Genomic DNA, 23,057 nt, shown 5'->3' with positions numbered 1-23,057 from the left:
AGCAACTCCTTTGTCCTTCTTCAAACGGCAGGAAACAGGGCGGGCTGAGCAATTTCGCACAGATGTTCTGTCTTTGAAATTCCTTAGCTGCAGCCCTTCTCTGAAGTTGGGCAGATGTTTTCATGGGGGTCATCCCGGACACAAGCGAGAGTGAGCATCTGTGACATGCAACAGAGCAGGAATCACCCAAGGAGAAAAGAGGCAGATGATGGAAATGCTGAGATCATTTTCTTTTCTCTCTCTCTCTCTCTCTTTTCCAGGCATGGGCACAGGAGCAACCGGTCCTGCAATCAGCGTGGCAACTCTGAACCGATGTTACCCTAACCCCTGCTTTCCCGGGGTCACCTGTACCGATTCCCCAACTGGCTTTCGCTGTGGGGCTTGCCCTCTGGGCTATACCGGCAACGGGACCCACTGCACCGATATAAACGAGGTCAGCTCTCCCTCCGCACGCAGCTAAGTTGTCAATGCGCTCCTTCTATAACGGTAAAAGAGGGTGCGTGTGTCTGTCTGTCTGTCTGTCCGTCAGCTCCCCAGCGCCATGGCCGTGAAACCTGAAACGTGGCATGTAGGCTAAGGGGACCCGAGGGGTGCGCACCTTGGGGTTATTTTGTTTTGAAAATGCATGCATTAGTTTTAATTAAGTAATTAAATTTATATACTGCCCCATAGCTGAAGCTCTCTGGGCGGTTTACAAAAGTTAAAAACCGTGAACGTTAAAAAGTATACAAAAATTTAAAAACTATCAGAAACACAAAAACAACAGTATAAAACAGAATCTATTTTAAACAACAACAGTTCTGGGATCCATTAAAAAACAAACTTAGCATATGTTGTTAAATGCTGTTAAATGCCTGGGAGAAGAGAAAGGTCTTGACCTGGCACCGAAAAGATAACAATGTTGGCACCAGGTGAGCCTCATTGGGGAGATCATTCCACAGTCGGGGGGCTACCACCGAAAAGCCCTCTCCCTTGTTGCCATCCTCCGAGCTTCCCTTGGAGTAGGCACTCGGAGGAGGACCTTAGATGTTGAGCGCAGGGTACGGGGAGGTTCATGGCCGGAGAGGCGTTCCGTCAGGTGTTGCGGTCCCAAGCCGTGTAAGGCTTTATAGGTTAAAACCAGCACCTTGAATTGGGCTCAGAAATGTACAGGCAGCCAATGCAAGCGGGCCAGAATTGGTGTTATATGCTCGAACCTTCTGGTTCCAGTTATCAATCTGGCTGCTGCATTTTGCACAAGCTGCAACTTCCGAACCGTCTTCAAAGGCTGCCCCACATAGAGGGCATTGCAGTAATCTAATTTGGAGGTTACCAGAGCATGGACGACTGAAGCTAGGTTATCCCTGTCCAGATAGGGGCGTAGCTGGGCCACCAACCGAAGTTGGTAGAAGGCACTCCGTGCCACCAAGGCCACCTGGGCCTCAAGTGACAGAGATGGTTCTAGGAGGACCCCCAAGCTAATTGACATGTGTCCACGTGGTTGGAGCCTGCAATAACATCTTCAGTCACTAGGTGGTAGACCTTCCTAACCAGCACGGAGTTTTGTATTCCATACATTTTGAAGGCAGGGGAAATTTAAACCTGTGGTATCTGCTCTCAGTGATGTTCCTTACAATGCCTGAAATGTGCATCCTCCATCTTAATGCAATTTTGGAACAACACATTTTTATTTTATTTTTTCCTAATCCGGCCGTTTTTCTGTGCACTTTCCCTAAGAATAAGCACACTTGTGTATTCATTTTTTGAGCGGGGGACCCCACTGTGGCGTCCGGAGAAGGGAGTTGAATTTCGTTTCCTGAATGGTTTTGAAATCGCAAAATTAGGTCATTCTTCCCTCATCCCTAATGAGACTTCTTTTTCCAGTGCACAGCAAATCCATGCTTCCCCAGAGTGCAGTGCGTCAACACATCTCCTGGCTTCCGCTGTGACTCCTGCCCCCCTGGCTACACCGGGCCAGTCCTGGAAGGAGTCGGTTTGTCATTCGCCAGGACTAACAAGCAAGTACGTTCCAGAAGGCTGGGGTCTCTTCTGATAGGTTGGCCGATATTATTATTAACGTTGACCGATATTATTGCTTTTGTTGGAGGTGGGGGAAAGGTCTCCCTTCTCCTGTAGGAAATATGGAGCTCCTTACAAAAACGGTGAGCGTTCTTTTTCACTCTCAGCAGTTGAGAAATGAAGTTAAGCAATGCACTTCAGTGCACACGACTGCTGTTCAGCTATTTACTAAGCGATCATCTTCATTGTGGGCTGATAAGAACGGATACTTCACTTGATCTTAGCCAAAAGGCCGGGAAGCGATTCTGGAGATCAGTACATAGAAAATTAATGGTTATTACTAGAGAAACAATTGTATATGATCCAGAATTATTCTTATTTATCAATATATAAAGGACTTAATACTGGATTGAAATGTAAAGATTTAATTATATTCCTGTTGATGGCTGCTTGTCAGACAATCACGCAGCAGTGGAAAAAAATGGATAATTTGAATTTATCTGCATGGTATTGAAATATGGTCTGTGGCAATATCAGAAAAAATAGCTTATGACTTTCAAGGAAAATCAGAATCAACGTCGTTTGATGTCATATGAGGGAGATTGGTTCAATATGCACCACAACCGAACGTAAAACAAATATGGACATTGCAACAACAAATGAATTAATGATTTAGGGGTTTTTTTCCTGTTTGTTTCTTTCTTTCTCTTTTCTTTTCCTTTTTGACTCCTTTTTTCTTTTTAACTTTTCTTTTTCTACTTCGATTAAGCCTCTTTCCCCTAGAAGTTGTATCAATCAACTTTATTTTTTTTCTTTGTTCGTTGTACATAGTCATATAACCGTTGGTTTAATATTAATTTTTAGGGGATTTCTTGTATTCATTCCTTTCTTGTATCACTTTAAATAAAATTAAAAAAGAAAAATCTTCATTGTGTGGCACGTGGTCTTCCTTTCCATTCGCCACACGCTCTGTTCTCTGAACAGGTCTGCAATGACATCAATGAATGTGAGACCGGAGCGGCCAGGAACTGCGTCCCAAATTCCATCTGCATCAACACCAGGGTAAATATGACCAACCACCCTTACCTCAAAAGTCCTGGGGAAGAATGAAGCTTCTTCTAGAGTCATAGACTTGGAGGGGGCTTTGGAGATAATCTCTTCCACCCGCTGTGGCGTGCAAGATTTGCAATGTAGCTCCACCGTCTCTGACAGAAGGCCGTCCAATAACAGGCAAGATTTTATGATATGATATGCCTTTGGGACCTGGTGCTTCTTCTTCATCAAAGAGGTGGGTCATGCAAGAGCAAAGCAAATGGTGTCTGACACAGGTTTGCTGCTGGTGTGACGGGGGTCCCTGCTTTCCCCAGCTGCAATCAGCCTTGAAAATTGTCCCCAGCATGACAATTGAGCTGGGGGAAAATGAAATGCACTCTCAGGACACTGTGGTATAGATTAGGGCTGTGCTCCACCCCGTTTTGGTTCCCCAAATGCAGAGTGGAGCGATCCGATTCGCCTCCACCAAAGGCAGATACGAATCGGGTCGGGGAGCTGTGGATTGAGGCGAAGCGGTTCGCCTCGATCCAGAGCACCAAACGCAGGTAAGTGGGGGGAGGGGGCTCACCTGCTGCTGCCGCTGGAGTCCATGCAGTGACAACAGTGGAGCCAGATAAGGGGGCAGGGGGGAGGGGGCTTATTCGGCCCCCATTTTGTCCCCCCTTCCCCACTTAACTGCCTCTGCCACCTGCCGTGGAGTCAAGTAAGTGGGGAAGTGGGGGCAAAATCTCAATCTGGCCCTGTGGACCTCGCTTCGCGGAGTGGGGGAGGGTCGGCTCAACCCGAAGTGGTTCAGGCCCAATCCGGAAGTTCCGGATCAGGCCACAAAGCGGTTCGAGGGCTCCGTGCACAGCCATAGTATAGATCCCTGGGAAACTGACCGGGCCCCTGGGAAATTGGTCCGGGGCGCAGGCCTAACAATGACCCTGCCCACAACCACACTTCTTCATCCGGCAGGGCTCCTACAAATGCGGATCTTGCAAAAGCGGCTTCGTAGGGGACCAGGTTTCTGGCTGCCGGAGCAAGACCGAGCGACGCTGCCCCAACGGGGAACTGAGTCCGTGTCATGAGAAAGCGGAGTGCATCGTTGAGCGCGACGGGACGCTGGCCTGCATGGTGAGTCCGGAGCTTCGGCCGGGATCTCGGCTTCTCTCCCAAACAGTTCCGCGTTTTCAAACCGAGTGGGAATGAAGGCTGGGGTTGGCAGTCCGGGAACAGCACTGCTTGGACGATGCCTTCCATCATCCCCAGCCAACATGCCTGGGGATGATGGAAGGTGCAATCCAACACACCCCGACAGCACCATGTTGGGGTCAGCAGGTGCGTAGACAGGAGGACACACACAAGAGCGCGACAGTCTCAGCCATTTCATAATATTTGCTCCAAATGCAAAAAAAACCCAACCCAGTCTGACAGCCACAAATATCCAATAAAATCCAAATTTCTATCTTAACACACACACACACTGTGTGTGTGTGTGTGTTTTAAACCAGACATTTGGATTTTATGATTTGGAATTAGCACATGACATTTGGAAAAGGAAGTATTTGAAAAGCAAATTTCCCTCCACATTCATAGAATCATAGAATAGCAGAGTTGAACTGGCCTACAAGGCCATCGAGTCCAACCCCCTGCTCAGTGCAGGAATCCACCCTAAAGCATCCCTGACAGATAGTTGTCCAGCTGCCTCTTGAAGGCCTCTAGTGTGGGAGAGCCCACAACCTCCCTAGGTCACTGGTTCCATTGTCGTACTGCTCTAACAGCCAGGAAGTTTTTCCTGATGTCCAGCCGGAATCTGGCTTCCTGTCACTTGAGCCCGTTATTCCGTGTCCTGCACTCTGGGAGGATCGAGAAGAGATCCTGGCCCTCCTCTGTGTGACAACTTTGCAAGTATTTGAAGAGTGCTCTCATGTCTCCCCTCAATCTTCTGTTCTCCAGGCTAAACATGCCCACTTGTTTCAGTCTCTCTTCATAGGGCTTTGTTTCTAGACCTCTGATCATCCTGGTTGCCCTCCTCTGAACACGCTCCAGCTTGTCTGCGTCCTTCTTGAATTGTGGAGCCCAGAACTGGACGCAATACTCTAGATGAGGCCTAATGCTCCCTTCTCTCTCCCCACCCCTACCCCAGTTTCCCAAATCAAGATCCGTAATCCCGAAGGCTGGATGGCTTTAAAAGAGGGCTGGATCAATTCCTGCAGGAGGCAAAGGCTATCCATGGCTACTAGCCATGATGGTTTTGTGCCATCTCCAGTATTTGAAGCAGTAAGCCTGTGTGCCCCAGTTGCTGGGGAACATGGGTGTGGGGGGGTGCTGATGCACCATGTCCTGCTTGTTCATCCCTGGCCGACGGCTGGTTGGCCCCTGTGTGAACAGAGAGCTGGGCCAGATGGACCCTCGGTCTGATCCAGCAGGGCCCTTCTTATGTCCTTACGTTATTTTGTTCCCCGAGCTCAAAACTCCTCTCCTTGGGAGTAAAAATACAACCATAAAATGAAGTAACAATTTGATGCCTGAGGTGGCTGCTTCACCCTATCTAACAACTGGGTTGGCCCTGGACGGCTCCCAGGTTTGTCGGACACTCATCACTCATTATTGGGCTTGTGAATGCTGCTGCTGCCCCCTTGTGGCTGGAAATCCTCATGTCCGCTTCTCCCCAAAACTAATACTGTCCCAGGACAGGCTCAGGGCATTTTGGTGCTTGAGGCAAAGCAACAAAATTGTGTCCCTCGCCCAGCCATGTCAACGTGCATTACACCCAAGTCCGCCAATGGACGTACAGTGACCCATCACCAGTGAACATAACCGTTCCTGTTTGGGGGGTGTCCACCCCCCATTACGCAATTTTTCAAACCTTGGAGCAACCTGCCCCAAGCCTGTGGATACTTTTCGTCTTATGTGCGGGTGGTGCCATTTTGGCTACCTAAGGAATGGCATGCACCACCTGAACATCAGGAATAGAGGGACAGATGTAGCCTGCCATTTCCCAGGCTGCCAAGGGACGTTTTTGAGATCAGCCGGTAGGACGATTGGGTTGAAACAGTACAGGGCTAAAAACAGCCATGCCATGGGTAGAAAGCTGTGAGCCACATTCAGTGGCTAAGTGGGAGGCTCTGAAAACATCTTTGCTATGAGACGAGGGACATTAAAAACCTGTCTCTGCTTCGAAATGCAAGTGGTGGAGGCCACATTGCTGACAAAGACAGAATTTGTAACACTGTTTAAACAGGACCGTTAAGCACCAAACAGGTTGGTGTTGTCCTAGCAGAAACCAACCCATGTGCAAGGTCATGTGCAATCCATGAGAAACATCACCATGTGCAACATCTTCCAATGTGATGGATTTGTTGGCTATTTTCAGTGTCAATAAGGCAAGGTCCAGAAGCAAGCAAGGTTCAGAGTCCCAGCAGGGCCAGAGGCAAAAGGCGTGGTCAGGAGAAGCAGAAGGTCAGGCAAGGTCTGGGATTGCAGGTAGTCAGGAATGGGCTGCAGCAGGCACAGGAGACCGTGTTATTGTGACAAAGCTGGAGTGGAAATGCCGTTCTTATATAGCCCTTTCCTGGCTGTTCCCAGCTGGTCTGCATCAGCCCACCTGTGAGTACTTGATGATATAAGCCTGGATCCTGCAACTACTCTGTGGCCGGCAAGGTGCACTGCGCCCACCAGGTGGTGCTGCAGGACAGCACCTGACAGCACCTAGTGAGAATGATTGATGTTGCATTAGCATTGGTTTCCGCTAGGACAACATCAGTAGCAGAAGCGGCAGCACATGGCAAGCGTACAAAGGAATCTGTCTTCCCCTTTAGAGGTGGAGATTAATCTAGCAGTGGGTTCCCTCTTCCGCTCGTTTCAGAGGCGGGGATTATGCAAATGACTCCACTTGGTCCCCTCCGGTGGGTGGAGCCTCACCCAGTTTCATTCTTCCCCAATTAGAAGGTTGGGGAGAGGGTTCGAATTGTGGTTCATGGACTTCTTCTCTTTCCAGTGCATCGTCGGATGGGCTGGTAATGGCTACATCTGTGGCAGGGACACAGACATTGACGGATTTCCAGATGAGAAGCTTCGCTGCACCGACAGAAAGTGTCGCAAGGTAAGACTCGCACCCCAAACCCCTCCACCGCCCTCTCGATCCACAGACCAACAGCACAACCCTTCACATGTTTCCACAGAAAAACCCGAGGTTGCGGTAGACCTGGTGTGTGGCCGCTGTGAAAAAGGCAAACTCCATGTTAGGCATGATAAGAAAAGGAATTGAGAATAAAACTGCCAGTATCATACTGCCTTTATACAAATCTATGGTACGACCACACTTGGAATACTGTGTGCAGTTCTGGTCACCACAGCTAAAAAAGGATATTATAGAGTTGGGAAAAGTGCAGAGAAGGGCAACGAAATTGATTAAGGGGCTGGAGAATCTCCCTAAAAGGGAAGGTGACAACAGCCAGGATTGTTCAGCTTGGAAAAAAGGAGGCTGAGGGGAGACAGGAAAGAGGTAGACAAAATGATGCGTGGTGTGGAGAAGGTGGATACGGAGAGATTTTTCTCCCTCTCTCAAAATACTAGAACCCAATGGGGTCATCCCATGAGGCCAATGGGTGGAAGATTCAGGACAGATCAAAGGAAGCACTTCTTCACACAGAGCAGAGTTAAACTGTGGAACTCACTGCCACAAGATGTCGTGATGGCTTTAAAAGGGGGTTGGATCAATTCCTGGAGGAGGAGGAGAAGGCTATGAATGGCTACTAGCCCTGGTGGCTCTGTGCCACCTCTAGGATCAGAGGCAGTAAGCCTGTGTGCACCGGTTGCAGGGGAACATGGACAGGAGGATGCTGTTGCACCGTGTCCTGCTTGTGGGTTTTCCCTGGTCGACAGTTATTCAGCCCCTATGTGAACAGAGTGCTGGACTAGATGGACCCCCGGTCTGATCCAGCATCAGGGCTCTTCTCATGTTCTTATGCTCTAACTCACTTAGGTTGCACATCCCAAGGGGGTTATTGGGCATTCTGAAAACAATATATATATATACGGAGTTCTTCCCTGGTCTCCTAACATTTTGACCATTTCCTGCCACTTCAGGATAACTGTGTGAGCATTCCGAATTCTGGCCAAGAGGATGCAGACCGAGACGGAATCGGCGACGCCTGTGATGATGACGCCGACGGGGACGGAATCAAAAACACAGAGGTTCGAACTCGCGTTCCCCATTGCGCTTCAGAGTTGCCCATCTCCATTCAGGTCTTCTTCCCGGATCTGGGAAGATGACAATTCCCCAGCAGTTTCCGCCTGGTGCCTACATTGTACTCCTTTTGTCGCCAGCTGAAGACCTTTTTATTCACTCAGTATTTTAACACTTAATTTTAACTTAAATTTAAATTATACTGTTTTAACTCTGTATTTTAACCTTATATCAATTTTGCTGCGTGGTTTTATCCTGGTTGTGTATTTTGTATTTGTGTTTTTAACTTGTTGGTTGTTTTATGATGGTTTTAATTTTTGTGAACCGCCCAGAGAGCTTCGGCTATTGGGCGGTATAAAAATGTAATAAATGAATAAATAAATAAATAAAAGCAGGAAGTGCAGGTTTAGGGCAAACTGTTTGTATGCCAGGCATAGTACTGGGTGTTGTTGCACCGTGTCCTGCTTTGCTGGCCCCTGTGTGAACAGAATACTGGACTAGATGGTCTTGGTCTCATCCAGCAGGGCTCTTCTGATGTTCTTCTGATTATTATTTATTTTTTAAACCATTTAAACGGGATCAGATGTTCAGCTAAGAATGCAGCCGTTGCTAGCAGGTGCGGCATTAACTTTGGTGAATTCTAAACTCAAATTCCTATTAGCCCCAATCAACAAGGTCCGATTCAGCCGTTCCAAGCAACTCTTGGCTTCTGGTCTCTGTGGCGCACCTCCCTGGTGGTCGCTCACGCCTCCCCTCCCCTTTCCAGGACAACTGCGTGTTTGTGCGCAACGCCGACCAGCGCAACGCCGACCAGGACAACTTTGGCGACGCCTGCGACAACTGCCGGAACGTCAAGAACAACGCTCAGCGTGACAGCGACAGAGACGGGCGAGGAGACCTGTGTGATGACGACATGGATGGGGACCGTGAGTGTTAACTGACCGATTGATGGCACTTTTAAATTGCTCAGTGAGGACAGGAAAAAGGAAAGGAACCTCTCGTGCAAGCACTGAGTCATTGCTGACTCTTGGAGGGACGCCAGCTTTCGCTGACGTTTTCTTGGCAGGCTTTATAGCGGGGTGGTTTGCCGTTGCCTTCCCCAGCCGTTATTCCCTTTCCCCCAGCTAGCTGGGTACTCATTTTACTGACCTTGGGAGGATGGAAGGCTGAGTCGACCCGAGCCGGCTGCCTGAAACCAGCTTCCGCTGGGATCAAACTCAGGCCGTGGGGAGAGTTTCAGCTGCAGAAACTGCCACTTTACCGCTCTGCGCTACCCCCAAAATGGCCGCTCTTGACATCCTGGTGGGGGAAGCTGTTGGACTCAAATTCCCATCAACCCCAATCAACAAGGCAAAAGCCTGAAGGGCACAGCGGCAAACCGCCTTGCTTTGTTAGGCTAATTCAGCTTAGAGGATATCTCCTAATAGTCACACACCCCTTCAGGTGTGAATAGATGTCAATTTACTGAATAAAAGCTTTGTGGATTGCAAATCAGACCTCTTTATCATCTCGGATCTTGGCAGGTGGGCTTGGAATCATGACACTATACTTCCCACAACCCCTGAGCTTTGGCCACGTTGGCAGGGGAATGATGGGAGTTGTAGTCCCACACACCTGGAGGGTGCCAGGTTGTCTGATCCTTGAAGAATGGCCCAATCGATCTCTGGAGAAGGTGGAATATCATAGAATCCTAGAATAGTGGAGTTGGAAGGGGCCTACAAGGCCATCAAGTCCAACCCCCTGCTCAATGCAGGAATCCACCCTAAAGCATCCCTGGCAGAGGGTTGTCCAGCAGCCTCTAGTGTGGGAGAGCCCACCACCTCCCTCGGTAACTGGTTCCATTGTCGTACTATAGAATCAAATGTGTTGATGTGTCTCCAGAAGAAATGTTCCGGATTTTTATAAAATAGTTTTCTCAGGCTTCCGTCACACACCAGTGTGACCCAGAAACAGCGGTCAACAACCCTGATGCAGTCGGTCATTTAGAAAAGAGAGTGAATCTGGTGTGTTAGTTCTTTCAGACAAGGCGATACACCACACACACCCCTTTGGTTTCCACGGTTGATTTTCATCCACCTCTCTGCAGAGATTAAAAACGTTCTGGATAACTGTGTGCGGATCCCCAACCCAGACCAGAGGGACAGCGATGGTGACGGCATTGGAGACGTATGTGACAGTTGCCCGTTCATCAGTAACCCAGACCAGGTAAGTGCCAACTTGGGTGGAAAGAAAAAACCCTCTAAGGGGTAAGCTGTTCCCGTGCCAATCTATAGATACAAATAGTGGTATTTCGTATGAATCTAGGTGGAAGAAAGGTATTCATTCCTCAGTGCCTATACTTGATTTGTCATCAAAATTTGGGGTTACAAGGGAACCATTGCAAAGCGTAGCTCTAATTAGTCTGACAATTCAGGAAGCAGACAGACAGAATTAGTTGGCACGGGCTAAACGTGTTTCTTCATTTTTAGTTTAGCAGCAGACATTTTCTAAGACGTTACAAAGGGCTCAGAGTTTGGTTGCAAAGGGCTCAGAGTTTGGTTGCAAAGGGCTCAGAGTTTGGTTGCAAAGGGCTCAGAGTTTGGTTGCAAAGGGCTCAGAGTTTGGTTGCAAAGGGCTCAGAGTTTGGTTGCAAAGGGCTCAGAGTTTGGCAGAATTTGACTATCCCCTAAAGTAACATACGGCTTTCACCTTAGCTAGGCTTCATGTGACGTAGGCCCGATGGTTAAAAGGCTGATATGGAGGAACACCCATAGCTTTAAAACTCTGCCCGTGCGACTCTGGGGATATTGAAACATTGATACATACAGAGCAAAGGTGATTCAGCCCATTTTAGCATCCTATCCTTAGTCGTCTAGATTTATTGCTACTTCTATTACGTCCGGAGAGGCACGATGTCAACATGACCCAAAAGGTTGTGACGGCAAATTCTTCTGTTTGAACACTTCATTGAGGTTCCGTTTTTGGAAACTGCTTTTCCGAACTGGGTTTTTGTTTCTCAATGGTTTGGAAAGTCCGAGAGAAGTCATGCCTAAGGGTTACTTCCTTCCAGGGCTGAGTTGCGGGGAAATCAAACACAGGACAGAGTTGTGTGCTTGCCTGATGGTGGTGGGAAATACATACAGCCCGGGAAGGCAGAAACACGTCTTTCTTGCAGAAAATATGGCTTGCACAACTTTTAAAACTCATGAGGGCTAGACGCTGGAATATTTGGTTTAAAATCACCATGGACTGGCATGAAGGAGTGAAGGTAGAGTGCTTTTAGCAGTTTGATCTTTCAAAAGAAGATTTTAAATAGGTGGGCGTTGGTGGAAAACGAGGCGCTTCCGTAAAATGTAAGAGACCAGAATTCCAAAGCACAAGTTTGCTAACAGCACTTTTAGGATATTCTTGCCTATATGAAACTATATGCTGCTTCCTGTTGTTGTTGTTTTAGAAAGACACTGACCATGATCTCGTCGGTGACCCCTGTGACACCAACCAGGATCGGTGAGTTACAGAAACAGCTGGCCTCTCTCTGTTTGCAGGGTGGTTTGGGGGCCTGGATGCATCTCGGAATAGCTGAGTTATTTTGCCGATGCCACCGCTGCTGTCCTTAGAGCTACCACCACACCCATAGGTGGGCGCGTATTTTGTTCCTGCAAGAATCAGCCTTCCAGGCATCCCTCCTGATTAGAAGGGGGAAAGCACAGGACAGTGAGTCATAAAGAGATGCGACGTGCAAGCTCCTCCAAAGGGAAATTAATCCTGCTGTGTGTCTGCCGAATTACAGACCAGGGAAGAATTACCTATCCTTCCCTAGTGAAGGCTGATTAGCAGGAGGCAAACCCCAGAGCAGTGAGTTCATACAGAGTTGCAACAGACAGACTCCTCATCTTTAGATCAGGAATAATAGAATGATCCAAGTGTGCCCAATGCAGAGACCCGGCAGCACAGCCACCTGATTGGAGGGGGCGGTGGCCAAGGAGAACAGTGACTCAATTAAAGATGCAACGGGCATCCTCCTGCCTGGCCAAGTGGTTTGGATTCACAGAAGTCTCACATCCAATAAATTTGGCATGCTGACCATCGTCTCACGGGCGGTTTTGGGAACGGCAGCATAGAAATCTCACAGGATATTTCTTTTGTTATAAACCGCCCAGAGATTTATTATAAATAAATTTTGGCGGTGGAAGTTGCACAAAATTCTCTCCCGCTTTTCTGTCTCGGCTAGAGATGGGGACGGCCTCCAAGATTCCAACGACAACTGCCCGTCAGTGCCCAACAGCTCCCAGCTGGACTCGGACCGGGACGGAATTGGAGACGAGTGCGATGATGACGATGACAATGACGGCGTTCCCGACCGGGAAGCCCCGGGCCCGGACAACTGCCGCTTGGTCCCCAACCCTGGGCAGCAGGATACAAATGGTGAGGAGGCGGCACAGCACAAAAGTGCAGACCACGTTCCCTTGGGGGTCCGTGAACAGGGCCAGCGGGAAGGGCTGTAGCGCCACGTTCAGCCCGGAGCCCGGATGCCCAGGTTTCGGCAGTGGCCAGGAGTGCATTTGCACAGTTCAAGCTAGTGCGCCAGCTGCGCCCGTTCCTGGAGATGTTGGACCTGGCCACGGTGACACATGCCTTACTTACGTCCCGATTGGATTACTGTAATGCGCTTTACGTGGGGCTGCCTTTGAAGAGTGTTTGGAAACTCCAGCTGGTTCAAAGGGCTGCAGCCAGATTGTTGACCGGGGCTGGTTACAGGGAGCAGACAAATCCCCTGTTAAAACAGCTCCACTGGCTTCCAGTCGGTTTCCGGGCACAATTCACAGTGCTGGTTATGACCTATAAAGCCCTATATGGCTCGGGTCCAGGTTATTTGAAAGAACGTCTTCTCCCTTATGAGCCTGCCCGAGATTTGAGATCTTCTGGGGAAGCCCTTCTTTCAGTCCCACCATCTTCACAGGCGCGCTTGGTGGGAACACGGGAGACAGGGCCTTCTCAGTGGCTGCTCCCGTGCTTTGGAACTCTCTTCCCTGGCTCTCTCCTTGATGGGCTTTCAGAAGCAGGCTAAAACTTGGTTGTTCCAGCAGGCCTTTGGAGAATAATCTGGCCCTCCATCTATGTTAATGACTTATAATTTTGTTGTGTATTTTAAACAAAATAAACATGTTTAAAAATTGTTTAAATAACATTGTTATTGAATCTATAAAATCGTTATTTTTAATCTTCTTCCTTAACTTCTTTGTTGTCTATTGTATTCTGTTAGGTTAAGGGTAACACTTTTTTGTTACAATTGTACACCCTAGTATAGCTCCTGCAGCTTTAACTGTTGTGATGAAGAGGGAATTTGACCAGGTTCTTCATATAGTCAAATGACACCAGCTGAAATTCCCTTTTCTATGCAACTGTTAAAGATACAGGAGCTCCGTCCTCCTTTTCATAGGGTCACCCTAAAAGTTTCATAAATTAATGAATAAAAATGTCCTTTATGACTGAGTATTCCATAAATGTTCACCTCTAAAAGAGAGCCAGTGTGGCGTAGTGGCTAAGGTGTCGGACTGGGAGTCTGGAGAACTGGGTTCGAGTCCTCACTCGGCCGTGGAAATCCACTTCGTGACTTTGGGCCGGTAGCAGACTCTCAGCCCAGCCTACCTCACAGGGTTGTTGTTGTGAGGATAACATGGAGGGGAGGAAGATTATGTACACCACCTTGGGTTTCTTGGAGGAAAAAAGGCGAGATATAAATGCTTCAGCTGATACGTCAGCTGCACCCCTTCCTAGTCGGAAGACCTAAAGACGGTCGTGCACGCGCTGGTAACCTCAAGGCTCGACTTCTGCAAGGCGCTCTACATGGGGCTACCTTTGTGCCTAGTCCGGAAACTTCAACTAGTTCAAAATATGGCAGCCAGGTTGGTCACTGGAACATCTAGGGGTGATCACATCACACCAATTCTAAAATCTCTTCACTGGCTGCCAATTAGTTTCCGGGCAAAGTACAAAGTGTTGGTTATCACCTTTAAAGCCCTACATGGTTTGGGTCCAGGCTACCTGCGGGATCTCCGTCTCCAGTACAATCCGCCCCACACACTCAGGTCCTCTGAGAAGAATTTATTCCAGTCAACAAAAACTAGATTAACAACTGTTACCCAGAGGACCGTCCCTTCTGCTGCTCCCAGACGAGATTCGTCAACTTAACAGTCTTCCGGAATTTAAGAAAGCCATAAAGACTGAACTCTTCTGGCAGGCCTATCCAGTGGAATTTTATGATGTTTTTAAGACGTTTTTAAAATGTTTCTAGGATGACTTTAATAATGTATATTATGTTCTAATTGAGTATTATGTATTTTATTGTTTATTGCTGTTCCCCGCCTCGATCAAAATGGAGAGGCGGTTAAGAAATAAATGTATTATTATTATTAATAATAAATAAAATAAAATAAAAATCCCTGGGTGCACAACCTAATGTGCCCACCTATGGTGTTGGACCGCCGAAGAGGAGCAATTCTAGGGGGTTCTTCTAGGCCCTCGGCACCTGCCTGACCGTGCCCACCTGTGGCCCCGGTTCCGGAGATGACCCTCCTCTCCTACCTTTCCAGGCGACGGCATCGGAGATGCCTGTGAGGACGACTTCGATAAGGACCAAGTGATCGACCGGATCGACGTTTGCCCCGAAAACGCCCAAGTGACACTGACCGACTTCCGGGCCTTCCAGACGGTGGTGCTGGATCCAGAGGGTGACGCCCAGATAGATCCCAACTGGATCGTCCTCAACCAGGTCAGGGGGCCAGGCCGGGATGGCTCGTTTGTGCATGGGGGTGGGGTGAGAGGGTCTACTGAGCCCCACACTCGTTTCGCATGCTCCCTCCTCTGTTGTGGCAGAGGAATCATAGAATAGTAGAGTTGGAAGGGGCCTATAAGGCCATCGAGTCCAACCTCTTGCTCAATGCAGGAATCCACCCTAAAGGAAAGCCATGCCCAGGACAGAGGTCTTCCACCTCGCTGCTGTTGATGCCTGCAGTAAGCCTATATGCACCCATTGCTGGGGAACATGGGCAGGAGGGCCGTGTCCTGCTCACGGGTCCCTGGTCGACAGCTGGTTGTCCACTGTGGAAACAGAACACTGGACTACTAGATAATAATAGAACTCAGGGTCATACCCTGAAGCTGATTGGTGGCAGATTCAGGACAAAATAAAAGGAAGGACATCAAATATGACTCAGTGCCTGGAGCATGTCCCCTAGGAGGAAAGGTGGCAACAGCTGGGGTTGTTCAGCTTGGAAAAAAGGAGGCTGAAGGGAGACAGGATGGAGGTGGACAACATCATGTCTGGTGTGGAGAAGGTGGACAGGGAGACATTTTTCTCCCTCTCCCATAATACTAGAACCCAACGGGGTCATATCTCATGAAGCTGAATGGCGGGAGATTCAGGACAGAGAAAAGGAAGGACTTCTTCACACAGCGCAGAATTAAACTATGGAACTCACTACCACAAGATGTAGTGATGGCCATCAATTTGGATGGCTTTCAAATGGGGGCTGAATAAATTCCTGGAGGAGAAGGCTATCCATGGCTACTAGCCCAGATGGTTAAGTCCTACCTCCAGTATCAGAGGCCGTAAGCCTATGTATACCAGTTGCTGGGGAACATGGGTGGGAGGGTGCTGTTGCACCATGTTTTTTGTTGTTTTTTGTGAACCGCCCAGAGAGCTTCGGCTATTGGGCGGTACAGAAATGTAATAAATAATAAATAAAAAATGTCCTGCTTTGTTGGACTCTGGTCAACAGCTGCTGGGCCCCTGTGTGAACAGAGTGCTGGACTAGATGGACCCGGGGTCTGATCCAGCATCCGGGCTTTTCTTGGGTTCTTATGATTACGTTAAGGCTGTTGATCTTCTGCCCCACCTGAAACATGCTAGCATTTGGGGCAATGTGACCCCAGACAGCTACTACAAAATGGAATGTGGACCTCAGATGGGAAGAGGCCCAGCAGAGGGAGTTTGGAGGGAAGTGGGCCGACAGCTCAGAGGCCTAAAGTCTGAGCTTCCTCTGCTAGCAACACATTTGCTACAATGGAAAAATAAATTAGCCAATTTGGGAGCCTTGTATGCCCCCCCTCACCCACACCCGATTGGTCCTCCTGCATCACTTGACCTCTGGTTGTCACACAGAGGAAAGCCAGGATCTCTTCTCGATCATCCCAGAGTGCAGGACATGGAATAAGGGGCTCAAGTGACAGGAAGCCAGATTCTGGCTGGACATCAGGAAAAACTTCCTAACTGTTAGAGCAGTACGACAAAACATCAGGAAAACCTTCCTGACTGTTAGAGCGGTACAACAATGGAACCAGCGACCTAGGGAGGTGGTGGGCTCTCCCACACTAGAGGCCTTCAAGAGGCAGCTGGACAGCCATCTGTCGGATAATTTAAGGTGCATTGAGCAGGGGGTTGGACTTGATGGCCTTGTAGGCCCCTTCCAACTCTACTATTCTATGATTCTATGTTTACTGTTTATTTATGCATATCATTTTTTCCTACCCTTTAGCCAAAATGGCTCCCAGGGCAGCTTACGGAATTCAGAAATAAGGCACTCTAAAAAACACAACACAAAAGGAAAAGGAATTGGGAGGGAGGAGGAGGAAAAAACGCACACCAAATGCAAAGCACTGAGTTCTTGTAGAGATCGCAAAGTGGGATCGAAACACCGTGGAAGGGCTGCTGCTCCCTCTGAAGTCCTCAGCAGCTGTGATGGATGTTAGATGTCATCTAACCCTGTATTGAGTGGTCTCCCTTCCCTGGCGGTTTGCCTTGCATTTTCAAAGGTAGACTGTACCTGAACATGGAGGTTCCATGACAAGTAGCCATAGATAAGTCCTACTGCCGATGGCCCATTGCGTTGGCAAGGATATATTGAGCCAAGTCTCCGCACGCTGCTCTCCCACAAAATGCACATGCCGCCGTTAACGCTTCTACGACATCTGTATTTTATTTTATTTTATTTTTAAAAAGCAACCCCAATTATTGTTTTTTCCAGGGGATGGAGATTGTTCAAACTATGAACAGCGACCCAGGCTTGGCTGTCGGTAAGTAATTAATTCATCTGAAGAGGAAGTGGGAATCTCTGCACGGCATCAATGAGCCTAAGTTCCTGAACTGCTTTACTGGCTGCTGTGTGAAATCGCTGACCCGATATGGGTGTGTGTGTGTGTGTGTTATTTTAATTTATTTATTGCATTTCGATGCCGCCCAATGGCCGAAGCTCCCTGAGTAGTTCAGAAATAATTAAAACCATGAAAACCATTCCAAATACAAAACAAACAGCCAGCAGCCCTACCCAGCTGAATTTTAAGATGCCTTTTTAATGGTGTGCTGCTTTTAAGGATGCACCGTTTTAAACGTTTGAATTAGTTGCATGTATTTTATGGTGTTTTTATTTTAGTTGTACCCCACCTCGATCCAGAGGGAGGGGTGGGTAACTATTATTATTATTATTATTATTATTATTATTATTATTATTATTATTATTACACAGTATAATAGCACCACCAGGATAAAACTCAGCAGCAATGCAGAGATTTATACAGGTTTAAAATATGGATTTAAAACAGCGAAGTTAAAAAAAAAAAAACCTAAGATGGTAAACTGTTAAAATACTGGGGAAATAAAAGAGTCTTCAACTGGTGCTGGAAAGAATATAACGTAGGTGCCAAGCGAACCTCCTTAGAGAACTCAGTCCACAGCCGGGGTGCCACAGCAGAAAAGGCCCTGCTCCTGGTAGCCACCTGCCTTACTTCCTTTGGCAGGGGCTCACGGAGAAGGACCCCTGAGGAAGATCTTAGGGTCCAGGCAGGTACATATAGGAGGAGGCGTTCCTTCAGATAGCCTGGCCCCAAGCCATTTAGGGCTTTGAATGTTAATAGCAGTGCACAAACACACACACATTGGATGTGTTCCCCAGTTTTGCGAGCGTGACGCCTTTCCTCTTCCTGTCTCTCTCGGTTGAGGGTACACCGCATTCAACGGGGTGGATTTCGAGGGCACCTTCCACGTGAACACGGCCACGGACGACGACTACGCCGGTTTCATCTTCGGCTACCAGGACAGCGCCAGCTTCTACGTGGTCATGTGGAAGCAGATGGAACAAACGTATTGGCAGGCGAATCCGTTCCGAGCGGTGGCTGAACCGGGGATTCAGCTCAAGGTAGGGGGTATGGCGCCCTCAAAGCTTCTGGCAGCCACAAGTGAACCCACAAAGACAGAATTGGGAATGAGCAGTGAAGCGGCCAAGTTTGCCGACAACACCAAATTATTTAAGGTTGCTAAAACACAAAGGGATCTTGAAGAGCTCCAAAAGGATCTCTCCAAGCTGGGAGAGCAGATGGCAGATGCGGCTGAATGGAAGCAAGTGCAAGGTGATGCACATTGGAGGGGGGGGGGAGAGACCCCAACTTTAAGTATAACCTGATGGGATCTGAGCTGGCGGTGACCAAACAAGAAATAGATCTCGGGGTCGTGGAGGACAGCTTGATGAAAAAGTCCACCCAGTGTGCGGCCGCTGTAAAGAAGGCAAACTCCATGTTAGGCATTATAAGAAAAGGAACTGAGAATAAAACAGCCAGTATCACACTGCCTTTATACAAATCTAGGGAGCGACCACACTTAGGAGTACTGTGTACAGTTCTGGTCACCACAGCTTAAAAAAAGGGATATTATAGAGCTGGGAAAAGGGCAGAAAAGGGCAACTCAAATGATGAAGGGGCTGGAGCATCTCCCCTAGGAGGGAAGGTTGCATCAACTGGGATGGTTTAGCTTGGAGAAAAGGTAAGAAGAGACCTGATAGAGGTGCATGGAATTATGTGTGGTGTGGAGAATGTGGACGGGGAGACCTTTCTCTCTCTCCCCCATAATACTAGAACCCAGCGGGGTCCTCCCATGAAGCTGATGGGTGGGAGATTCAGGACAGATCAAAGGAAGGACTTCTTTACAAAGTGCAGAAGACCTAGTGATGGCCACTAATTTGGATGGCTTTAAAAGGAGATTGGACGAATTCATGGAAGAGAAGGCTATCAATATGGCCACTAGCCCTGATGGCTAGGTGCTACCTCCAGTGTCACGTTCTCCGCCCTCCGCTTCCATGATCTCGGCAGGGCTCAGTCTTGAGACCTAGGCATTTCTCTCCTGCATGCTTCAGCTATTCCAAAGCAGAAGCCTTGTGGAACAGCTCCCTGGGCACATGGCGTACTGAAGGAAGTCTCCCCAATGGGTCTCAAAGCCCTTGGTGGCCACTGATGCACTAGCAAGCTATAGGCCACGGTTCCCCGCTAGGCTTTCTAACTGCGTCCTTTTCTTCTCCTGCTTCTCCAAATCCAGGCGGTAAAGTCCAAGACGGGGCCCGGGGAATATCTCCGCAACTCCCTGTGGCACACGGGAGACACAACCGACCAGGTCAAGTTGTTATGGAAAGACCCCCGGAACGTGGGCTGGAAAGATAAGACCTCCTACCGCTGGTTCTTACAGCACCGCCCCCAAGTGGGCTATATCCGGTGAGCAGCAATCCACAGAGCTCACAACCACTCTGTCCTCTGAGCCGTCACTAGCGAAGATCTGGCAGGACCTCGTTGGTGGAGGCACCGCTGGGGCAAAATTCCCTTTGACAAATCTTGATAGAGATAGAGCTGGACAAAATGAGGCCTCGTATGGAGAATGTGGACGGGGAGACATTTTCCTCCCTCTTCCATATAGAACCCAACGGGTCATCCCATGAAGCTGATGGGTGGGAGATTCAGGACAAAGGACTTCTTCACATAGTGCATAGTTAAGTTATGGAACTCCCTACCACAAGATGTAGATGGCCACCAATTTGGACGGCTTTCAAAGGGGCTTTCTATGGCTACTAGCCCTGATGGCTGCATACAACCTCCAGTATCAGAGGCAGTAAGCCTGTGTGCACTAGTTGCTGTGGAACATGGGTGGGAGGGTGCTGTTGCACCGTGTCCTGCTTGCGGGTCCCTGGTCAAAAGCTGCTTGGCCACTGTTGTGAAGAGAGTGCTGGACTAGATGGACCTTTGGTCTGATCCAGCAGAGCTTTTCTGATGCTCTTATTACCTTTATACAAAATTTGTCCAGGGTCAACTCTGGTTTTTAATATATAAACAAGCTGAGAATGCTCTCCGGCATGGGAGGCCCTCATCCAGGTCTAAAACGTGCCCTGGGCAGAAATAAGCTTGATGCCTCTACTATTCCTTGCTTGCTTTCCAGAGCTCGTTTCTACGAGGGCTCTGAGGTGGTGGCGGACACCGGCGTAGTCCTTGACACGACGATGCGAGGGGGCCGGCTGGGTGTCTTCTGTTTCTCTCAGGAGAACATCATCTGGTCCAACCTACGGTATCGCTGCAACGGTAAGCCTTCAAAGCCGTTTTCATTTGGGCACACCCATTTTTTGATGTAACTCATTACGGCATTTGTATCTTTAACTCTCCCCCTCCCCGCAAAAGGCTCAAAAACATGAATGACAAGACCAGCTCTATCCTCATGCTTACATTCTAAAAGACACGACACAAGAGGAAGAAGGGTTAGGAGGGAGAAGGGAAAAAGCAAACTCAGACACTAGTTTTTTGGGCATGTGTGTTTTGTTATGAAGTTCATATAAACGTTCTGTCGGGCAAATAGGTATGCACATAACCCATCCATTGTAATCTAGTAATCACTGGATTACTAGATGTTTTTCTACTGGTAGAAATTTTTAAGTCCAGAGACGGGTTAAAAGATTCGGTGGTGGTTTCAGTAGAGAAATGAAGGCCTGGGGGGGGGGGGGGGGAATCCCCAAAGCCCTTTTCCCCCTAAAAAATTGAAAAAAATGAAGAAAACATGGCTTATACAATGTTTTATTTTAGCGTCATGAATAAAACGTTTAAGACAAGGTGTTCATATATTTACTTCTCCAAATGATTTCCAAAAACTATGTCCTTACAGTTCAGGAGCTTGTACCTCCATTTGTTACAAAAAAAAGAGGGGGTAATGAAAAAAATTATAATAATTCTTTGAATGCACTGTACTTTTAATATATCAAATGTGATGATTTTATGCCATACCAACTTGTACTTAATTACATTTTATGTTCCTAAAGTAACGAAGTGACTTTCAATCTGTAAAAAGTGTGAATATTGCATTTCTTCCCCCAAAAATCCCCCGCCCAAAAGTCCTGTCCCCACCCTTCAAAAATTTTGGAATTTTTTTACATCTCTAGGTTTCAGTGGCAAGAAAATTGTGATGCTAAAAAGGTGCCCAAATTTGAGAGAGGAAGATTCTAGTTGTCTTGCGATGACTAAATTAATTGTTGCATAAAACTGAAGGGGCCATGTCCACAACTGCAGGGCTCATTGGACAGTGTGGTTCCAGATTTCATTTCAGATTATTATTATTATTATTATTATTATTATTATTATTATTATTATTATTATTATTATTCAATATTTATATACCGCTCCCCATTGAAAACTTTGGAGCGGTGTACAAGATAAAATGAAAATAAAAACAGAATAAAACACTTAAAACAGATCTTAAAAGAAGCAAACACAGTGACTCCTGGCTGGACATTAAGGAAAGGCTTCCTGGAATAATGTTTTCAGGAGGTGCCAAAGAGTACAAAGTTGGCACCTGCCTGACTTCCAGAGGCAGGGAGTTCCACAGGAGGGGAGCCACCACGCTGAAGGCTCTACCCTTGGTGGACTCCAATCGGAGGATGGATCTATGTGGGACCACCAGGAGCAGGCCCTCGGATGACCTCAGTGACCAGGCAGGTTGGTAGGGGAGAAGGCGCTCTCTCAGGGATCCTGGTCCCAAGTTGTTTAGGGCTTTGTACACAAGTACAAGAACCTTCAACCTGGCCCGGTAGCGAATAGGCAGCCAATACAGTTCCCTCAGCAGAGGAATAACATGCTGGAAAAGGGCAGCATTCTGCACTAGCTCCAGCTTCCGGAGCAGCTTCAAGGGCAGCCCCACACAGAGCACATTGCAGTAATCCAGCCTTGAAGTTACCAATGCCTCTACCACTGTGGCCAAGCAACCCCTGTCCAGGAGAGGCCGTAGTTGGTGAACCAACCGAAGCTGGTTATATGCTCGCCTGCACAAATTGGGCAGAGTTTGGCTCTTGTGGCAAAAGGGACTTCTGTATTCCTTCTGCCCCTCTTGTCCAGCTGGGGTTGCAGATCTGAACGGGCAAGTTTGCCGTGGCATGGGGTGGGTGGGGTGGGTGTGCTGAGCACGAGCCGCGCCCCAGAAAGGCGAGCCACTTCGTCGAAGCGTGTGCGGCCAATTTCAGCCAACTTCGTGTCCCCCTCTCCTGGAAGGTCTTTCGTTTGACCCATTCACTCCCCTTTCTCCCTCTCTCGTCCGCAGACACGATCCCGGACGACTACGAGTCTTACCGGAACCAGCAAGACTACTAAACGCCGCTGCCCTCGCCTTAAAAAGATCCGCTTGAGAGAGACTCGTGACACGTGCGTGCACTGCTTTGCGCTGACGATATTATTGAGTCGTGAACTGCCTCGCAAGCCCCAGGCCCTCAACCGCCCCTCACTTCTGCTGGCTCCCAGGAATCACTGGGTTGCAGCCAGAGAATTGCTTAAAACGGCCTGTAAATGTTCCCTGTTCTACGCAGCGCGGAAGAGCAGTTTCTCTGGTCTTATCTTGGGAGACCTGCGGGGAGCTGGTAGAAAGCCAAGAGTAAGCCGAGAGCCTGGAAGGCCAAATCCACGAGTGTTGCTTTCTCCCGCATTTGAACTTTTAAACTCTCAAGTTCTTCTTCTCTCCCAAACATGGAAGCACTTTGCAAATTTGGGAAAATTCTAATTTAAACCACCC

At 48.3% G+C, this 23,057-nt stretch overlaps 1 protein-coding gene and 1 pseudogene across 1 annotated transcript in view; one reads left to right on the top strand and one right to left on the bottom strand.

Moving 5' to 3' along the window:
• COMP (cartilage oligomeric matrix protein) overlaps positions 1-22,724 on the top strand; it is a 31,041-nt gene extending 8,317 nt beyond the window's left edge. The window contains exons 4-19 of the mRNA XM_063146877.1: positions 261-433; positions 1,864-2,001; positions 2,983-3,060; positions 4,009-4,167; positions 7,034-7,138; positions 8,125-8,232; positions 8,991-9,150; positions 10,311-10,429; positions 11,658-11,710; positions 12,435-12,628; positions 14,797-14,975; positions 17,230-17,278; positions 18,200-18,396; positions 19,566-19,738; positions 20,454-20,593; positions 22,593-22,724. Of these exons, the coding sequence (XP_063002947.1) occupies positions 261-433; positions 1,864-2,001; positions 2,983-3,060; positions 4,009-4,167; positions 7,034-7,138; positions 8,125-8,232; positions 8,991-9,150; positions 10,311-10,429; positions 11,658-11,710; positions 12,435-12,628; positions 14,797-14,975; positions 17,230-17,278; positions 18,200-18,396; positions 19,566-19,738; positions 20,454-20,593; positions 22,593-22,642 (2,075 nt within the window). The 3' untranslated portion in view covers positions 22,643-22,724. The remainder of the gene's footprint in view (positions 1-260; positions 434-1,863; positions 2,002-2,982; positions 3,061-4,008; positions 4,168-7,033; positions 7,139-8,124; positions 8,233-8,990; positions 9,151-10,310; positions 10,430-11,657; positions 11,711-12,434; positions 12,629-14,796; positions 14,976-17,229; positions 17,279-18,199; positions 18,397-19,565; positions 19,739-20,453; positions 20,594-22,592) is intronic.
• On the bottom strand, positions 2,097-2,302 carry LOC134413255 (U2 spliceosomal RNA; annotated as a pseudogene).
• Positions 22,725-23,057: the final 333 nt, after the last annotated feature.

Source organism: Elgaria multicarinata, chromosome 23 (assembly GCF_023053635.1).
Source record: "Elgaria multicarinata webbii isolate HBS135686 ecotype San Diego chromosome 23, rElgMul1.1.pri, whole genome shotgun sequence".
NCBI lineage: Eukaryota > Metazoa > Chordata > Lepidosauria > Squamata > Anguidae > Elgaria > Elgaria multicarinata.
Note: the sequence above shows the minus strand (reverse complement) of the source record. Positions and strands in the feature narration are given on the sequence as shown.